The 13,774-nt window shown below is 43.3% G+C and overlaps 2 protein-coding genes across 6 annotated transcripts in view; one reads left to right on the forward strand and one right to left on the reverse strand.

Annotated features, from left to right (window-relative positions):
- Window positions 1-4,619, forward strand: part of SLC31A1 (solute carrier family 31 member 1) — a 41,364-nt gene extending 36,745 nt beyond the window's left edge. For all 4 annotated transcript variants that reach the window (XM_037059064.1, XM_037059062.1, XM_037059063.1 and 1 more), the window contains exon 5: window positions 1,341-4,619. In XM_037059064.1, coding sequence (XP_036914959.1) covers window positions 1,341-1,542 — 202 coding nt within the window. In that variant the 3' untranslated portion in view covers window positions 1,543-4,619. The remainder of the gene's footprint in view (window positions 1-1,340) is intronic.
- A 978-nt stretch (window positions 4,620-5,597) lies between these two features.
- CDC26 (cell division cycle 26) lies at window positions 5,598-13,723 on the reverse strand. Of its 2 annotated transcripts, none has more exons than XM_037059073.1 (3): window positions 13,548-13,723; window positions 11,154-11,268; window positions 5,598-7,261 (listed from the first exon to the last, which is right to left on the reverse strand). In XM_037059073.1, the coding sequence occupies exons 2-3, from the start codon at window positions 11,232-11,234 to the stop codon at window positions 7,085-7,087; spliced, it is 258 nt and encodes an 85-aa protein (XP_036914968.1). In that variant the 5' UTR covers window positions 11,235-11,268; window positions 13,548-13,723; the 3' UTR covers window positions 5,598-7,084. The 2 variants fall into 2 exon arrangements, with proteins under 2 accessions (XP_036914968.1, XP_036914967.1); XM_037059072.1 differs by having other exon boundaries at window positions 11,154-11,275.
- Between the last annotated feature and the right edge of the window lie 51 nt (window positions 13,724-13,774).

The following is a 13,774-nucleotide window of genomic DNA, read 5'->3' on the forward strand; positions in this document are numbered from 1 at the left end:
ATAGAAGAACGGCAGGATCCAGCTGATTTCTAAAAAGCTGTACCTTCCCAGTTCTAGTCTCAGTTTGCTTACAATATAAGACTGCACCACAAGTGTCTGTATTCCATCAAAGTATTTGAATGACTTGGTTTTTCCCACAGACTGATTAATGCATTTTGAGATTCAATCTTAATAGAAATATAAGTCTGAAGTCTAACTGAGTTCAAGGAGTCCTACAGACCAGTATTTCCTGCTCTTGGATAAACACATTATTTATTCATTGTACTAAAGAACTTACTGCGGCCCAAACAGGTTGTGACTTACCTAAGGTGACAACTAGTTAAGTGATGGAGGGGATTAGTAGCCAGGTCTCCTGATCCCTTGTTAAGTATTGGGTTGGCCAGAAAGTTTTTTTTTTTTTTCCCATAAGATGGCTCTAATAGCACTTAGTTGTCTTTAACTTCATTTGAAACAACTTTGTTAGATTGTTTTTGTGACAGCTGTCATATCAGCATGCATTTTAAAAAAACATCAAAATTGGTGAGTTTTTGTGTAGCCATTTTAATATTGAAGATGAAAGAAAATAAGCAACATTTCCAGTATATTATGCTTTATTTCAAGAAAGGTAAAATGTAACTGAAATGCAAAAAACATTTGTGCAGTGTATGGAGAAGGTGCTGTGACTGTTCAAATATGTCAGAAGTGGTTTCTGAAGTTTTGTGCTGTAGATTTCTCACTGGATCATGCTCCACGGTCGACCAGCTGAAGTTGATAGCGATCAGATTGAAATGTTAATTGAGAACAGTCAGCATTCTACCATGTAGGACATAGCTGACATACTCAAAATATCCAAATCAATAAAGTTATTAGTGAAAATGAAAAGTGTGTCTTATTTTACAGGAAAAAAACCACACAAACTTTTTGGCCAACCGAGTACTTTCTACTATACCATCCAGCCCTCAACTCTGTTTTCATTTTTTTTAGAATGTGAACTTTGCAAAGTTGGAAAGCCTGCAAATGTTTAGGCAAATAAGTGTGGAAAGGTTTGGGCTTCCTTGTCAGGATCCAAGATGGAGAAAAATCAGGGGTTTAGACCTCCTTCCTCTCCCCAGCTCCCAAAGAGGGTTCTGCTGACTTACAGCCATAACCAGCCATTGCTTATAAACCTGACCACCCCATCATGTTTCATTCCCAGGGCCCAATAAACACACACGTACACAAGTACCCATGAGCCACCAGTGTGGCTGTGAGGGAGTCCAGTTCAAGCTTTCGTGGCACCTGTTCCCCCTTTGTTCTGCTTTGCAGAGCTGTCTGAACACTCCCAGGGCTCTTTGATTGTTATTTCCCTGTTTACTCTCCAGACAGCAGATGCTGAGCTTTCCTCACCTCCTGCAAACAGTGCTGCATGTCATCCAGGTGGTCGTCAGCTACTTCCTCATGCTCATCTTCATGACCTACAATGGGTACCTCTGCATTGCTGTAGCAGCAGGAGCCGGCACAGGGTACTTTCTCTTCAGCTGGAAGAAGGCAGTGGTGGTGGACATCACAGAGCATTGCCATTAATGTCAAACTCCATGGTGCGGCCTTACCGATTGCAGTGGGAAGCAGTTCAAGACTGGAAGAAATAATTCTTACTCCAATCTTTCCTTCTTGCTCCTTATCTCCTCATATACACACCCGCTCAACAGAGGTTTAACTTACAGTCTCTGACCTAAAATGATAACCCCCATGATTGTTCTTTCTCCTGCCCCAAGATTCCCATTTCTTGGTGTAAAGCAACCCATGAGATGTGTTCTTCTCCACCATTATCTTAGATCCGAGCTACAAGTTTTTGTCTAATCCAGGTAGCTTTCTGTTCGATGACTTATTTACTTGCTTTCTTTTTTAGTCGTCTGTTTTTATTTTTACAGACAATCTGTGAATTTGGTGGGTTTTTCCTGGGTCAGTGATGGGATGGATTAACTTCAGCTAGGATTCATGGCAGCTGAGAGAAATTCTTGCCCAACTAAACCCAGAACCCAAACTTAACATTAAAAAATAAGGACTCCATGAGTGGGAAATACATTGTGCCTTTCCCTGGGTGCGGTGCGTGGCACCAAACACTTTGTGGCGGGCAGAGGGTGGTTTGAGACTGTACAGGTCTGGAGCTTGCAGAGCGCTCATTCTGGGTGGCTGACTTATCTGCTGTGTTCCCACTTAACATTTTGATTACAATGAACTTGTCAATCAAAAAAAAAGATGACAATCAATTTGAAAAAATGGAAGTAGATGTTTTAAAATCAAGTCATTGACATTTTACTTTGACTTGGTACCTTGATTTGTCCCGACTGAATGTAGCGCCGGAGTTGGAACCATTCTCTCTCCTTCCTGTTTTGTGCGTCTGCCTTTACCCCAGCGGTTTTTAAACTGTAGCATGCATGAGAATCACCTCGCACATTTATTAAAAACACTAATTGCTGGGCCTCAACCCAGAGCCCCAAACTGGCATTTCTAACAAGTCCCTAGGTGATGCTTCTGCTGATGATCAGGGGACCACACTTGGAGAACCTCTGCTTTAAACCTGGGGGGTTAAGCATAGGAATTTGAATTACTGATTGGTAGGTGGTATATCTGGGCTTCACTCATGTACTAAATGCTGCTGGTCAATACTTAAACATTCCACAAACATTTGTTCAGCTCTGGCTATGTGTACGTGTGCCCGACTACACATGCACAAAGGGCGGTAGCCAAAGTAACTTTTATCAGCATGTATGGAATCACTGGCCCTTGGTTTTAGAGATCTGTAGTTTCTTGGAAATAGCTTAAAGATTGAGGTAGACTTTTGATCTGTAGTGTAAATTAGCCAGCCATAGGCCAGAAGGACAAAAGTCTAGCCCTGTCTTCGGAGAGGCTGAGGGTGTGGTTTGTGGGTGGCCAGGCACTCCTTGGCTCCCAACACCCACACCGGGCAGATCCTCATCCTCCAGGGGCCATCTTTGTCACTCTGTGGGGCTTTGTTAGATCACAGGAGGCCAAAACCTCTTTTCTCAATGGAGAATCACATTGGACTTTTATCTTTTCAGTTGTTAGACCACACTGCAGCTTTGTTCCCAGTCCAAACTACCTCCATAAAGTGACTCTTCTGTGCCGGTCTGTTAAATCTTGCCCTCCTTGGTGCTAGACTCCAACTGTGCCTCGGGACAGAAGACAAAACACAGCTATCCTGTTGGTCTCTGTTGTGGTTTTGAAGTTTGTACTTTCTTTGTAGGTACAGTTAAATATTGGAGCAAGGAATGTGTACTTCCATGGCTTTGAACCAAGAGAGGGTTATGAGCCTACTGGAGAGAGGTTAAAACCTAATAATCAACACTTCGAGTTTTGCGCTTTCTCATTCCAGCCCCTGTAGTGTTGTAGCTTAGCATGAGAAGAGTGACAGGTACTGACAAATCCAACGTTAAGGTGTAAATAGTCCGTTGTTGCCTCAGAAGTCAAGGAGTAATAAAACCTTGAGAAATGAAATAAGAATGTTTAGTAATTACCCTGGTGCTCTTTAGAAATCTTGGCATGAGCTGCTATGAAATACCCTTGTAGAACAGGACCTTATCATCAAGATGAAAAAAAACCCAAGGCCAGTTTAGACAAAGTGCTATGAATTTGAAACTCCCAGACAGAAACATCAGTTAGGGATAGGTATTCATGATAGAGTCTTCTGAGAAACCTGAATTCCAGCAGTTTTTAAGAGTAGGTTGCCAAAGCAAAAAGCTGGTAGTGAAGGAGGGAAAAAACAAAAAGGCCCTTTCTTGAGCTCTTGGATTGTGTAACGTAATGATCTTGTTGACTTTCATTTCTGTGTCTGTTCACACAGAATTTAGTGTCTGACTTCTTTGTTCCTCTTGGACCCCAAATTCTCGTTTCTTCCTTCCCTGTGCAAATCCATTCGAAGCCTGTATCCTCACTACTTTGGCCTCCCTTTTGCTCTCCATTTCCCTTTTCTGTCTTTCGTAGATAAAAGATAGTGTCTTGTTTCCCGTATATCTTGTTTATCAAACCTCTCTAGCCCTCCAGATGCAGTGGACCTTACTGTGCGGTGGATGTAGATACCAGCCAGAAGTTGTAAAACTTGGTAGAAGACACCTTAAGCATGTTTCAAGGAACAGTTGTCCCACTGGAATTTCTATAAGGTTGGGTCAAGGGCCACCTGGTATCGTCTGCAATTATGGGATCGAGGTCGTCTCTCCAGTCTCTGCTGGAGAAACACTCAGCCCCACAGTGCTCACAAATGGGATCCTCCATGTCCACCAGGGAGTGAAGAGATTAAGGTTTCTTAAATGCGCCTACAGTGGGGTTGTCTGGAATTCCCTTCCAGGCTGTGGGGCACTGGTCTTGAGTTCTGGCCGCAGAGAGGTAGCAGCTTGAAGGAGATGGGGCAGGGGGTACACTTACATGCCATTTAATTCTGATCCTGCCCCCGCCAGCTGCTTCTTTCAAAAGGTACATTTAAAGATACAAAGTCTGCATTTGATACAATGCCTTAATCACTGGTTCTACAATTAATGTTGACTGCTTTAGATTGTAAGCTCCTGGAGAGCAGCATTGCAGTAGTGGGAGTGTTTTAACAATGCCATGTACAAAAGAACAAAATAAATATTTTGATTTTGTGATTCTCTGCACGTCTTTTTACCCAGAGTTAAGATCAGAATAAGTGGTCTCTTCATTGTGCACATGGAGTCTTGGCCATTACCATCAGTTTTTAAGGTCAGTCTAAGTGGCATGGTCACTTTGTTTTCATTTCATTCTCCTGCTCTACTTAAAATGGCAAACTAATACCTGATAGGTCTACACGAACTTTTGTACAGGAGACAGGGTCTTCATGAAGCTGCAAATATCTCAGTATACCAGGGAGTTCTGATGGCCCTGGTTGGTATGGTTCAGTGGCGTGAGCACTAACTAGCCTATGAACTGAAAGGTCATTGGTTTGGTTCCTGATCAGGGCACATGCTTGGATTGCAGGCCAGGTCCCCAGTTGGAGGTGTCCTCCTCCCTCTCTTACTCCCTCTCGCTAAAAAATAAATTAAGTCTTAAGAAAATAAAGCTGACATGTTGTATCATGATCCCTTGGCTATATTTATGCTGTCAGGCGAGAGGCCCTGAGTTGAGCCTCTGGGAGCTTCACTGACGAGCCTTGAGGTAAGCATTGGCCCGGTAAGCATTGGCCCTGCCTATCCCTGTGGCAATGCCAGAATTCTGGAATTCTGGCATTACCAGCTGGTGTTATTTGCCCTTCCCATTCAGCATGACATCTGGTCTCTTCCATAGTGCAGTATGATGAGCATGGACTCTGGAGTCGAGTGTTACCTGGGTCTGGATCCTGGCTCCATTCACTTACTGGAAATGTGACATTCAGCAAGTTATTTTAATAATCCCTAAACTTTAGTTTTCTCAGTTATAAAAAGGCAATACTAGTACCTATTTGAATTAGGAGCATGTATAAAGCCCCAACATGTAATAGGCATTCAATCCATAGTAAGTATATATATATTTTTTATTTTAATTGTTCAAGTAGCTTTCTTTTACTCCCATCCCAGCCCACCCCCAGCCCTCCCCACCTCCCTCCCATTTCTACCCAGTATATATATTTTTTATTTGTTTATTTCCTGCCTCCTCCCAATATAACATAATCGCCATAAAGGCAGGGATTTTATCTTTTGTCCACTTTGTTCACTGATATATTATCACTAGCTCCTAGAAAATGCCTAGCACCTTGGAAGAGCTCAATAAATATTTGTTACTGTCACATGAGCTTTGAATTGAACTAGACAGAATGATTACACAGCTTAGTAAGTGTGGTACCTGATGAAAAGATGAAACAGCAATAGCAGCAACAATGATACTTACTTACCCAGCACTTACGGGCCAGTCACAGTACTATGCTTATTTCACTATTTCATTCAACTCCCACAACTCTCCTGTCAGATACATGTTTTATCTCCATCATATTGCTAAGGCAGGTTCACAAAATTTAAATCATTGGCTTCAGATAATAGCAAAAAAGTGACTGCTGGAATTTCACCTCAAGACTTTCACTCCACAATCAATGATTTTTTTAATCCTTTTAATTAGATAATTTTCCCAAACATACACAAAAGTAGAAAGAACCATGTTTTGAACCCTTTCTGCACCTACAACTCAGCTTCAACCAACAATGATAAATCCACAGCCAACCTGGTTCCCAGGGTTCATGGACTTAACTCCCTGCTATAGACTCAAGTAGGTGGAGTAGAATATTCATTCCTTGTGAGCAAAAGAGCAGAACGCTACACATGGCAGTGACTGGAAAGCCTTCATGAGTTCTGACATGGTTCAACTCCCACGCTCCTCACCATCAGATCACCCAGGCTCCATGCAGTCCCAGGGGATGGAAACTTCAATCCCTGTGGTTGCCGTGCTCAGGATGTGTGAGGTCTGATCCAAAGAAAAATGGCCTGAGAAGAACTCACTTTGTTAAGTGTACATGCTTAATTTGGGAATTAAGAATTTTCCACTGAGGCTCATTACTGCCAAGGGGCTTGGGGTCCAGAGAAACCAGTTCAGAATAGGAGATCAAGTTTACACAAAATCTAATCTCCATAAGGGCAGGGACCTTTGTGGATTTTGTTCCCCAACGTTAGTAAGTACCTAGAACAGTACCTGGCACATCATGGACACTCAATAACTTGCTGAATAAATCAGTCAAATGAAAGTCAGTGACAAGAATGAACTGTAAGTGTCCTGTGTTTAGGGTCTTTCAATAAAGAAGAGAAGAGTGCTGTCACGTCTGAGGCAAGTAGTGTTTCAAGTCCGGGGGTTAACAGTGCTGTTACACCTCATAAACGATGTCTCATACTTTTCCAAAAATATATTTATTTTTAAAAACAAAAATTACACAAGTTTTATAGAGTCAGATTTTCCAGAGACAAACCAGAGTTTGGATTTCAGCTTAGAGTGAAAGTTAAGCATCCGTAATTTCATGCAGAAATATTTCTGCAGGAGGTAAAACATTCTGAGCATTGGGTTCCCTAAGTCTTGTTTGTACTTCTGCCATCCTTTTACGCCATTCCAGGGCTCTGGCAAGCAAGACAATCCACCTCTAAAATTCAAAACTTCCAAACTGAGATGAGCGATTGCTGGGCTTGGCTTGGGGTTTATAACCAATTCGATCATTAATCATCTGCTCCCGGTTCTTGGGGTCACTGCTGAGCCCTATGGCACCTTCTCCATCACTGCCTCCTACAACATCCACATCTTCCTTTTGTTTCTTACGGGTCTGAAAGTATACAAGTTTTAGGATTAAGGCAACATTCTTCCCATTAGCAAATATTTATTTAGCGCTACCATGTTCTTGGCATAGGGAAAATCCTGAGTCATGAAAATGTAATCAAACTGATTTCGGTAACAAACAAAATGTGAGCTTTCTTCTGGTTTCATTTTAGTTCAGGGCAAACCTCTCCCTCCCACCTAAGTTGCTCTAAAACAAGTCAAACCCACTGGACACTGCCTTTAGGAGAAAAACTGACTCAACAGTGAGCTGACGCTACAGAGTCAAAGGTCACTATGCTATGACTTTATGAGACTCATAACAATGTAAGTTTAAACTATACTTAAAGTTCATCCTTAAGAGGGCACTCTCAATATGAGCTTCTAAAAAGCAAAAAATTATGATGCTTAGAGAACAGTAAAAATCTCTGGGATGAGCAGGAGGGGAAACAAATCCAAGCTATCCATCATAATAAGAAGCATACACAGGTTGGGAGCTGAGCCCTGGAGATAAAGATCAGAGCAGGCAGGCAGAGGAAGTATCTGAGAATGAAGATGCTGACGACGTGCCTGACTACCACACCAGCACCTTCCCCAGCACACCGACAGGAATCCCTTAGTGTGATCTAATATTGGGAACCGCCCTGCCTGGTTTCGGGAGCTGTAACCCCCCCATGGCTAAGGCTGAGTGAGCGACCTTCCGACCATAAGCCACTAAGGAGACAGAGCTTATCTCCCTGGCAGGAGCCCTGCTTCTGCTCCTTTTTCCATAACTGGCCTCCAGGGCTTGGTTGGTTAGCCAATGACGGGTAAGATTCCTCAAGAGAGAAATGACCTAAGACAGGCACGATCACGTGGAGGCCCCAGGGAAGGACTTGGGGGGCCATGAAGAAAGGGGGTGATGAAACCCCGCCCCTCGGCTTTGATGAAGCCTGACTCCCCTGCGTCTGGGAGAAGTCTCCAAAAATTCCTTGGCTATCTGCCTCCTCTGCCTGACTTAAGCCTGAAAACAATGACAGAGGGTGGTGCGGCCCTGTGCTGGAAAGGGCAGGCTCCCGGGTGATCAGGTCTGAGTAAGGATATGTAAAATCCCGTGAAGCTGACTTTGCTAAGAATGCTCTTAGTTAAATGATAAAGGCCCGGGCAGAAAATGAGTTTGTTTCCCAAAGTCCTGTAGCCTTTTAGCTGATAGACCCTGACTCAGAAGAAGCCTTAATAGTTCTTTGTATGCTATCTATGGTTTGATCCTTACTGCCTGACAATAATTAATGAGCTGTACCTGTAGTCCTACGCAAATTAAACCCAATAAAAGCCTGTCCAGGCAAGGGTCAGTGCGCTCTCCCCTTGAGAGGGTGACCAGGCCGTTCTGAGGTGCTCCCCGCTTGAGGGAGTAGCCATGCCGTTCCTCTTCCCCCACAGGACTCGGTAGTCCGTGTGAATTTGTCTTGATTTTCCATCCATAATGCCGCGGGCACTGCAAGCCAGTGCACGTGTCGATTTAATAACCAGAAATACATTTTTATGTGTCAAAAAAACATATGTTCATGAATATGTACAAGATGTAATGTCCTCTGCCAAACAGTACAAAATATCTACAAGGACAGCAAATGAAAATGGACTCACACTGAGCCACCTCCATTGAGCCTGGTATTGCAGGGGACAGATGCAGAGAAGAATGTGCTCATTCCTGCCTTCAAGGAGAATGTGGCCTAGCAGGGGGAAATGGAAAAACAAACACTGACAAGAGAGTGACAGTACCTATGAGAGGGATCAGCACAGGAGGAAGAGGCTGAACTAACCCAGCTGGGCCGAGTACTCAAGAAAGACTTCTGCAAGGAGCCGAGTCAAAAGAGTAGGAGTCAGCCTGGCAACAACAGGCAAAAGGCGTCTCAGGTGATAGCAACAGAGTGTGCAGAGGCTCTGAGAGTCACATTAGAGATAACTCGGCAGTGAAAGATAAAGTGCAGAGATGAGCAAGGGCCTGGTGTGCCATCCTAAGGAATTTGGACTTTATCCTGAAGGCCACTGAAGACTTTTATTTTATTTTTATTTATTTATTTTTAAATTTTATTTACTTACCTTTAGAAGGAAAGGAAAGGAGAGAGGGAAAGAAAAAGCAATGTATGGTTGCCTCTCGTGTGTCCCCTCCTGGGAACTGGCCTGCAACCCACGCATGTGCCCAGACTAGGAATCCACTACCGTGGTTGTTTGGTTCACAAGCCTGTGCTCAATCCACTGAGCTACACTCGCCAGGGCACTTTATTTGTTTGTTTATTTCTTTATTTGGGAAGGGAGGGAGAAAGAGAGACAGAGAAACATCAATGTGTGGTTGTCTTTCATGTGCCCCCTACTGGGAGCTGGCCCGCAACCCAGGCATGTGCCCTGACTGGGAATTGATGAAGATTTTAAGTCCTATTAATGCACATCTAATAGCGTGAGGTAAGGCAAAACTCAACAATACATACTGAATTCCGGCTATATACTACATCCAAGGAACTCAATAATAAAAAAGACAGACGTGATTTCCACAATCCAAGTTCCTATTGTAAGTGGTTTTACAGTTAACAAATCATTGTAAATTACAAGAAATGCTACAAAATCAAAGCATAAAGTGCTGAGACCCTAATGAGCATGGACAGGAAGGACACACCTAAGTTGACAGGGTCAGAAGAAGCCTTTCACCCTGAGGAAGTGACATGTAAACAGAGACACGAAGAAAAAGGGAAGTAATGTGTGCAAAGGCCATGAGTGATAAACAGTTTTGCATGTTCAAGGAAATGTAAGAAAGCCAGTATGTCTGGGATCCAGAGGGCAAGGCAACAAGTAGCAGGAAGTAAAAAACCTGAGAGGGGCCAGAACATACAAAATCCTGTAGGCCATAACAAATTGAGATTTTTATCTTCAATGCAGCAAACCAGTGAAGAGTTTTAAGCAGGGGAATGACACGATCTGAACATTTTTAAAAATCATTCTATATACCTGATGAAGAATGTATTAAAGAGACAAAAATGGAAGTAGAAAGCCACTTAGGATGCTACTGAAATTGTACCGAGAGAGATGACGGTTACTTGCACTAGGGTTGTAACAGTGGAGAAAAGGCACAGGCAGGTTCTAGAAATATTCTGGAGGTAGAGTCAAAGGGTTTGCAGACAGAGAGTAAGTATATAAAGGGTGAGGGGAAGGGAGAACTCAGAGTGACTCCTAGGACTGTGGCTTAAGCAATCACATAGATACTGAAATGAGGAGCAAGGAAGGGAAACTGGCTTGAGGAAGAAATCGAGTTTTTTGTTTTTTGTTTAAACATGTTAAGTGTAGTGGGCTGAATAATGAAACCCAAAGCTATCAGGTCCTAATCCCAGAAATCTGTAAATTTTGTTTTATACAGAAAAAGGATCTCTGTAGATGCAATTAAATCAAGGATCCTGAGCCGAGGGCGTTATCTCGGATCATCTGAGGAGGCCCGAAATGCCGTCACCTGTGTCACTGTAAGAGGGCTAAGGGACACTTCGCCGACAGAAAGGAGAAGGCACTGTGGTCAGAGAGGCAGGGAGCTGAATGATGCAGCCACAAGCCCAGCAAGGGCAGCGACCACGCGAAGCTGCAGGGACGGGAACCGGTTCTCCCCGAGAGCCTCTGGAGGGAGCATGGTCCTGCTGACACCATGACTTTCGGTCCAGTGAGACAGATCACAGATTTCTGGCCTACAGAACTATGAAAGAATACACTTCTGTTATCTTAAACCACCAAGTTAATGGTAATTTGTTACAATACTCACAGGAAATGAATACATTAAATTGGAGATGCCTGTAAAACATCCAAATAAGCTGTTATACAGGAGTCTGGAGTTCAAAAGCGAGTTATTGTTTCAAATATACCTAAGGGTTTGAAAGTTGTACTCTTACCTCCAAGTCCTTCCGAATGCTCTCAAACTCCTCGATGTCATCAAGCTTCAGTTCCAGGCGGGTTGGTTTTCGTCGCAGCATAATGAAATCAACACTAAGGGCCAGGCCCAGTGAACTATTAGCCATTAAAAATGGCAGAGAGGAGGGGAAACGGGAGGGTTAAAACTCAGCTGCAAATGTAAGATCAATTTGTAAGCATGCACGCTAAACTGAATGGCAATGCAAAAGGCTCATGGATTCACACAGACTTCTAAGTCTTCAGATGTCTGAACTTTACATGTTTATTACACGATAGAGATCCACAACTCAGTTATTCCAAAAAACTCTTTCTTCTGAACTTAAAATAACAAGTTGCCTATAAAAGAGAATTCTAAGCAAGTCACTTTAATCTCATGGTCCAATCACACTCAAAGACATTTTCCAGCTAAGAGAATAACTTTAAAACATCACATCTTAATTCAGTAACACTAATTCAGTGTTAGTGGGAGAGTATACAAGCCATTAAAGTTGATCAACTATACAGGAGAATTGTGAGAGATTTGTGAGCACTCCTGAATACTAAAATCAGTTTACTATAAATCTCTTGAAAACTCTTAACTCACCAATTCATGGGGTTACCCGTAGGGTCTAAATAAGTCCTAAATAGATAAGTCATTCATTAAACAAACACTTCTTTGTGCTTCAGCTGCAGGGTTAAAAGGCACAGCCACAGTGTGTAGAGAAAACGAACACAGAAACAGAAAACTGTATAGTGTACCAAGAGCATCGATGAGGGTAATGCAATGGCGTCACACAGGGCCGATCCACTCTGAGTTGAGTGGCAGGTGGACAGGACAGGGAGGACTTCCTGGAGGAGATGATGTCCTAGTTGACTTGTGAAGAGCAGGCAGAGAAAAAGGATTAAGGGCATTCTAGGCTGAGAGAATAAGGACAAAAAGGGGCTCCAGAGAACACTCTAGTCTGAAAACCCAAGGTAATGCTTATGCTAACAAAACACATTTTTTGGAGGAAAAAAAATAAAACTTCCCCACTGAGTTTAAAATCTACTGATGTCATTCATCTTTACATTCTCCACAGTATCCAGTAGAATGCATCTATAACAATCAGGCAGTAAATGTTTTGTTGAATAAACGAGAGATCCAAATAAAGCGAAGTGAATTTTCCTTGAGCATTGTGCTGTGCCTTTCCCTTCTCATTCTTTACACTTTTTTAAACACAGAATCCCTGTGATGTTGGCAAAATCATCCCTGTTTTACGAATGAAGTCAAAGCTGTATCAGCTTCCCATAAAAATTATACATAGGTTACACAGTGAAGATTAAATGAGGATGCGTGAGCGAAAACTCCTTTATTTATAGACATAAATTATTATTACGTTATCTAGGAGGTAGCTAGGTAGTGCAAAGTGGACAGAGAGAGAAATGTTTTCCTTCTCCCTCCCATGAAAATTGGGACGCATACAGGTGATATTATCAACACAACATACCAGCACATCACATTTCAAATAGCAATGTACTAAATCAGATTCTGTGTTGATTCCAAAGCAGATGACTGGTGGAGGAAGCCAAAGGTCCGGGGAGAAACGCTGAAAGGAAAAAACACTGCTTTGCGCAGTCTTCACTTTTCTGCAAAGTGCGAAAAGCTTGCCACTAGGGAGCAGTATAGGGTAGCGGGTAAACGTGCCCAGTCTGAAGGGAAAAGGGTAGAGAGGAGAGGTTCTAATACTATCCATTGCTTATCTTAAACAATTAGCTTCATCTTTTACTAGATCTAATTTCTAAATCGGCATTCTGTTATTGTATGGACTGACTGACGTAATGGAGACTGAGTTCCTGGAATATAACTTATTCAGTAAACGCTCAATGAATAACAGCCATCATCATTGTAACTGTCCTTGTGCAGAGGGGCGGGAAACACCAATATTTTGAGCATCACCCCCGACATGAGGGCAAAAACCTTATCTTTTTCATTTCTGGTGCGCCAGCACCCAGCGGGGGGCGCAGGACCCTGCAGAATTGTTTGCACGTACCTGGCGCCTCACATGCATCATCTCACTTTGAATATGATACAAAGAGCCGGCTGAAACCAGCACGATCAGGCCGTAACTTCTCCGCCGGGTCTTTATTTTACTTTGGCGCTAGGGGGCTCTTTGAGCTTAATCTCTCACTGCTGCCTAAATTCACCCACCCAAAAAAGAACCCCAGGGGAAGAACTTCCGGACAGATCGGCGAACAGCTCGCTCTCAACAGTTTCAGGGTAGCCCTCGCGGGTCCCGGGCAAGGGTTTCCATGGCAACACGGTCCCCCGCTCCTGGACCACATAAAGCAGCTTACAGGCCTCAGAAGCGCTCAATTCGCTCAGTTCAGCACGGGGCGGCGCGATTCCACGAACCTACCTCTTCTCAAGCCACCTCAGCTCCGGTACAGAACCTCAGCGCCCGCCGTGAATCTTCTGCTAAGCACCGGACTACACTTCCCAGGCTGCTCTGAGCCTCTCTCCTCGCAGAACCTCGACGTTCGCGTACAGTTCTTGAAGGTTCAACCGGTCACACCTCTAGACGTTCCCACAACTCTCTTTCTTTCCTACTACGATTCCCATCGTCCTCCACGATGCCCCAGACGA

The sequence above is a fragment of the Sturnira hondurensis genome, unplaced genomic scaffold (assembly GCF_014824575.4).
Source record: "Sturnira hondurensis isolate 20B ecotype Veracruz unplaced genomic scaffold, ASM1482457v3 Scaffold0010448, whole genome shotgun sequence".
Taxonomy (NCBI): Eukaryota; Metazoa; Chordata; class Mammalia; order Chiroptera; family Phyllostomidae; genus Sturnira; species Sturnira hondurensis.

What these genes read in the sequence shown, in the direction of transcription:
- CDC26 (XM_037059073.1), bottom strand. Translation starts at nt 11,234, where the DNA reads ATGCTGCGACGAAAACCAACCCGCCTGGAACTGAAGCTTGATGACATC. An exon ending in GCATTCGGAAGGACTTGGAG is followed by an intron (nt 7,262 to 11,153) that starts GTAAGAGTACAA and finishes GTATACTTTCAG; the next exon opens with ACCCGTAAGAAACAAAAGGA.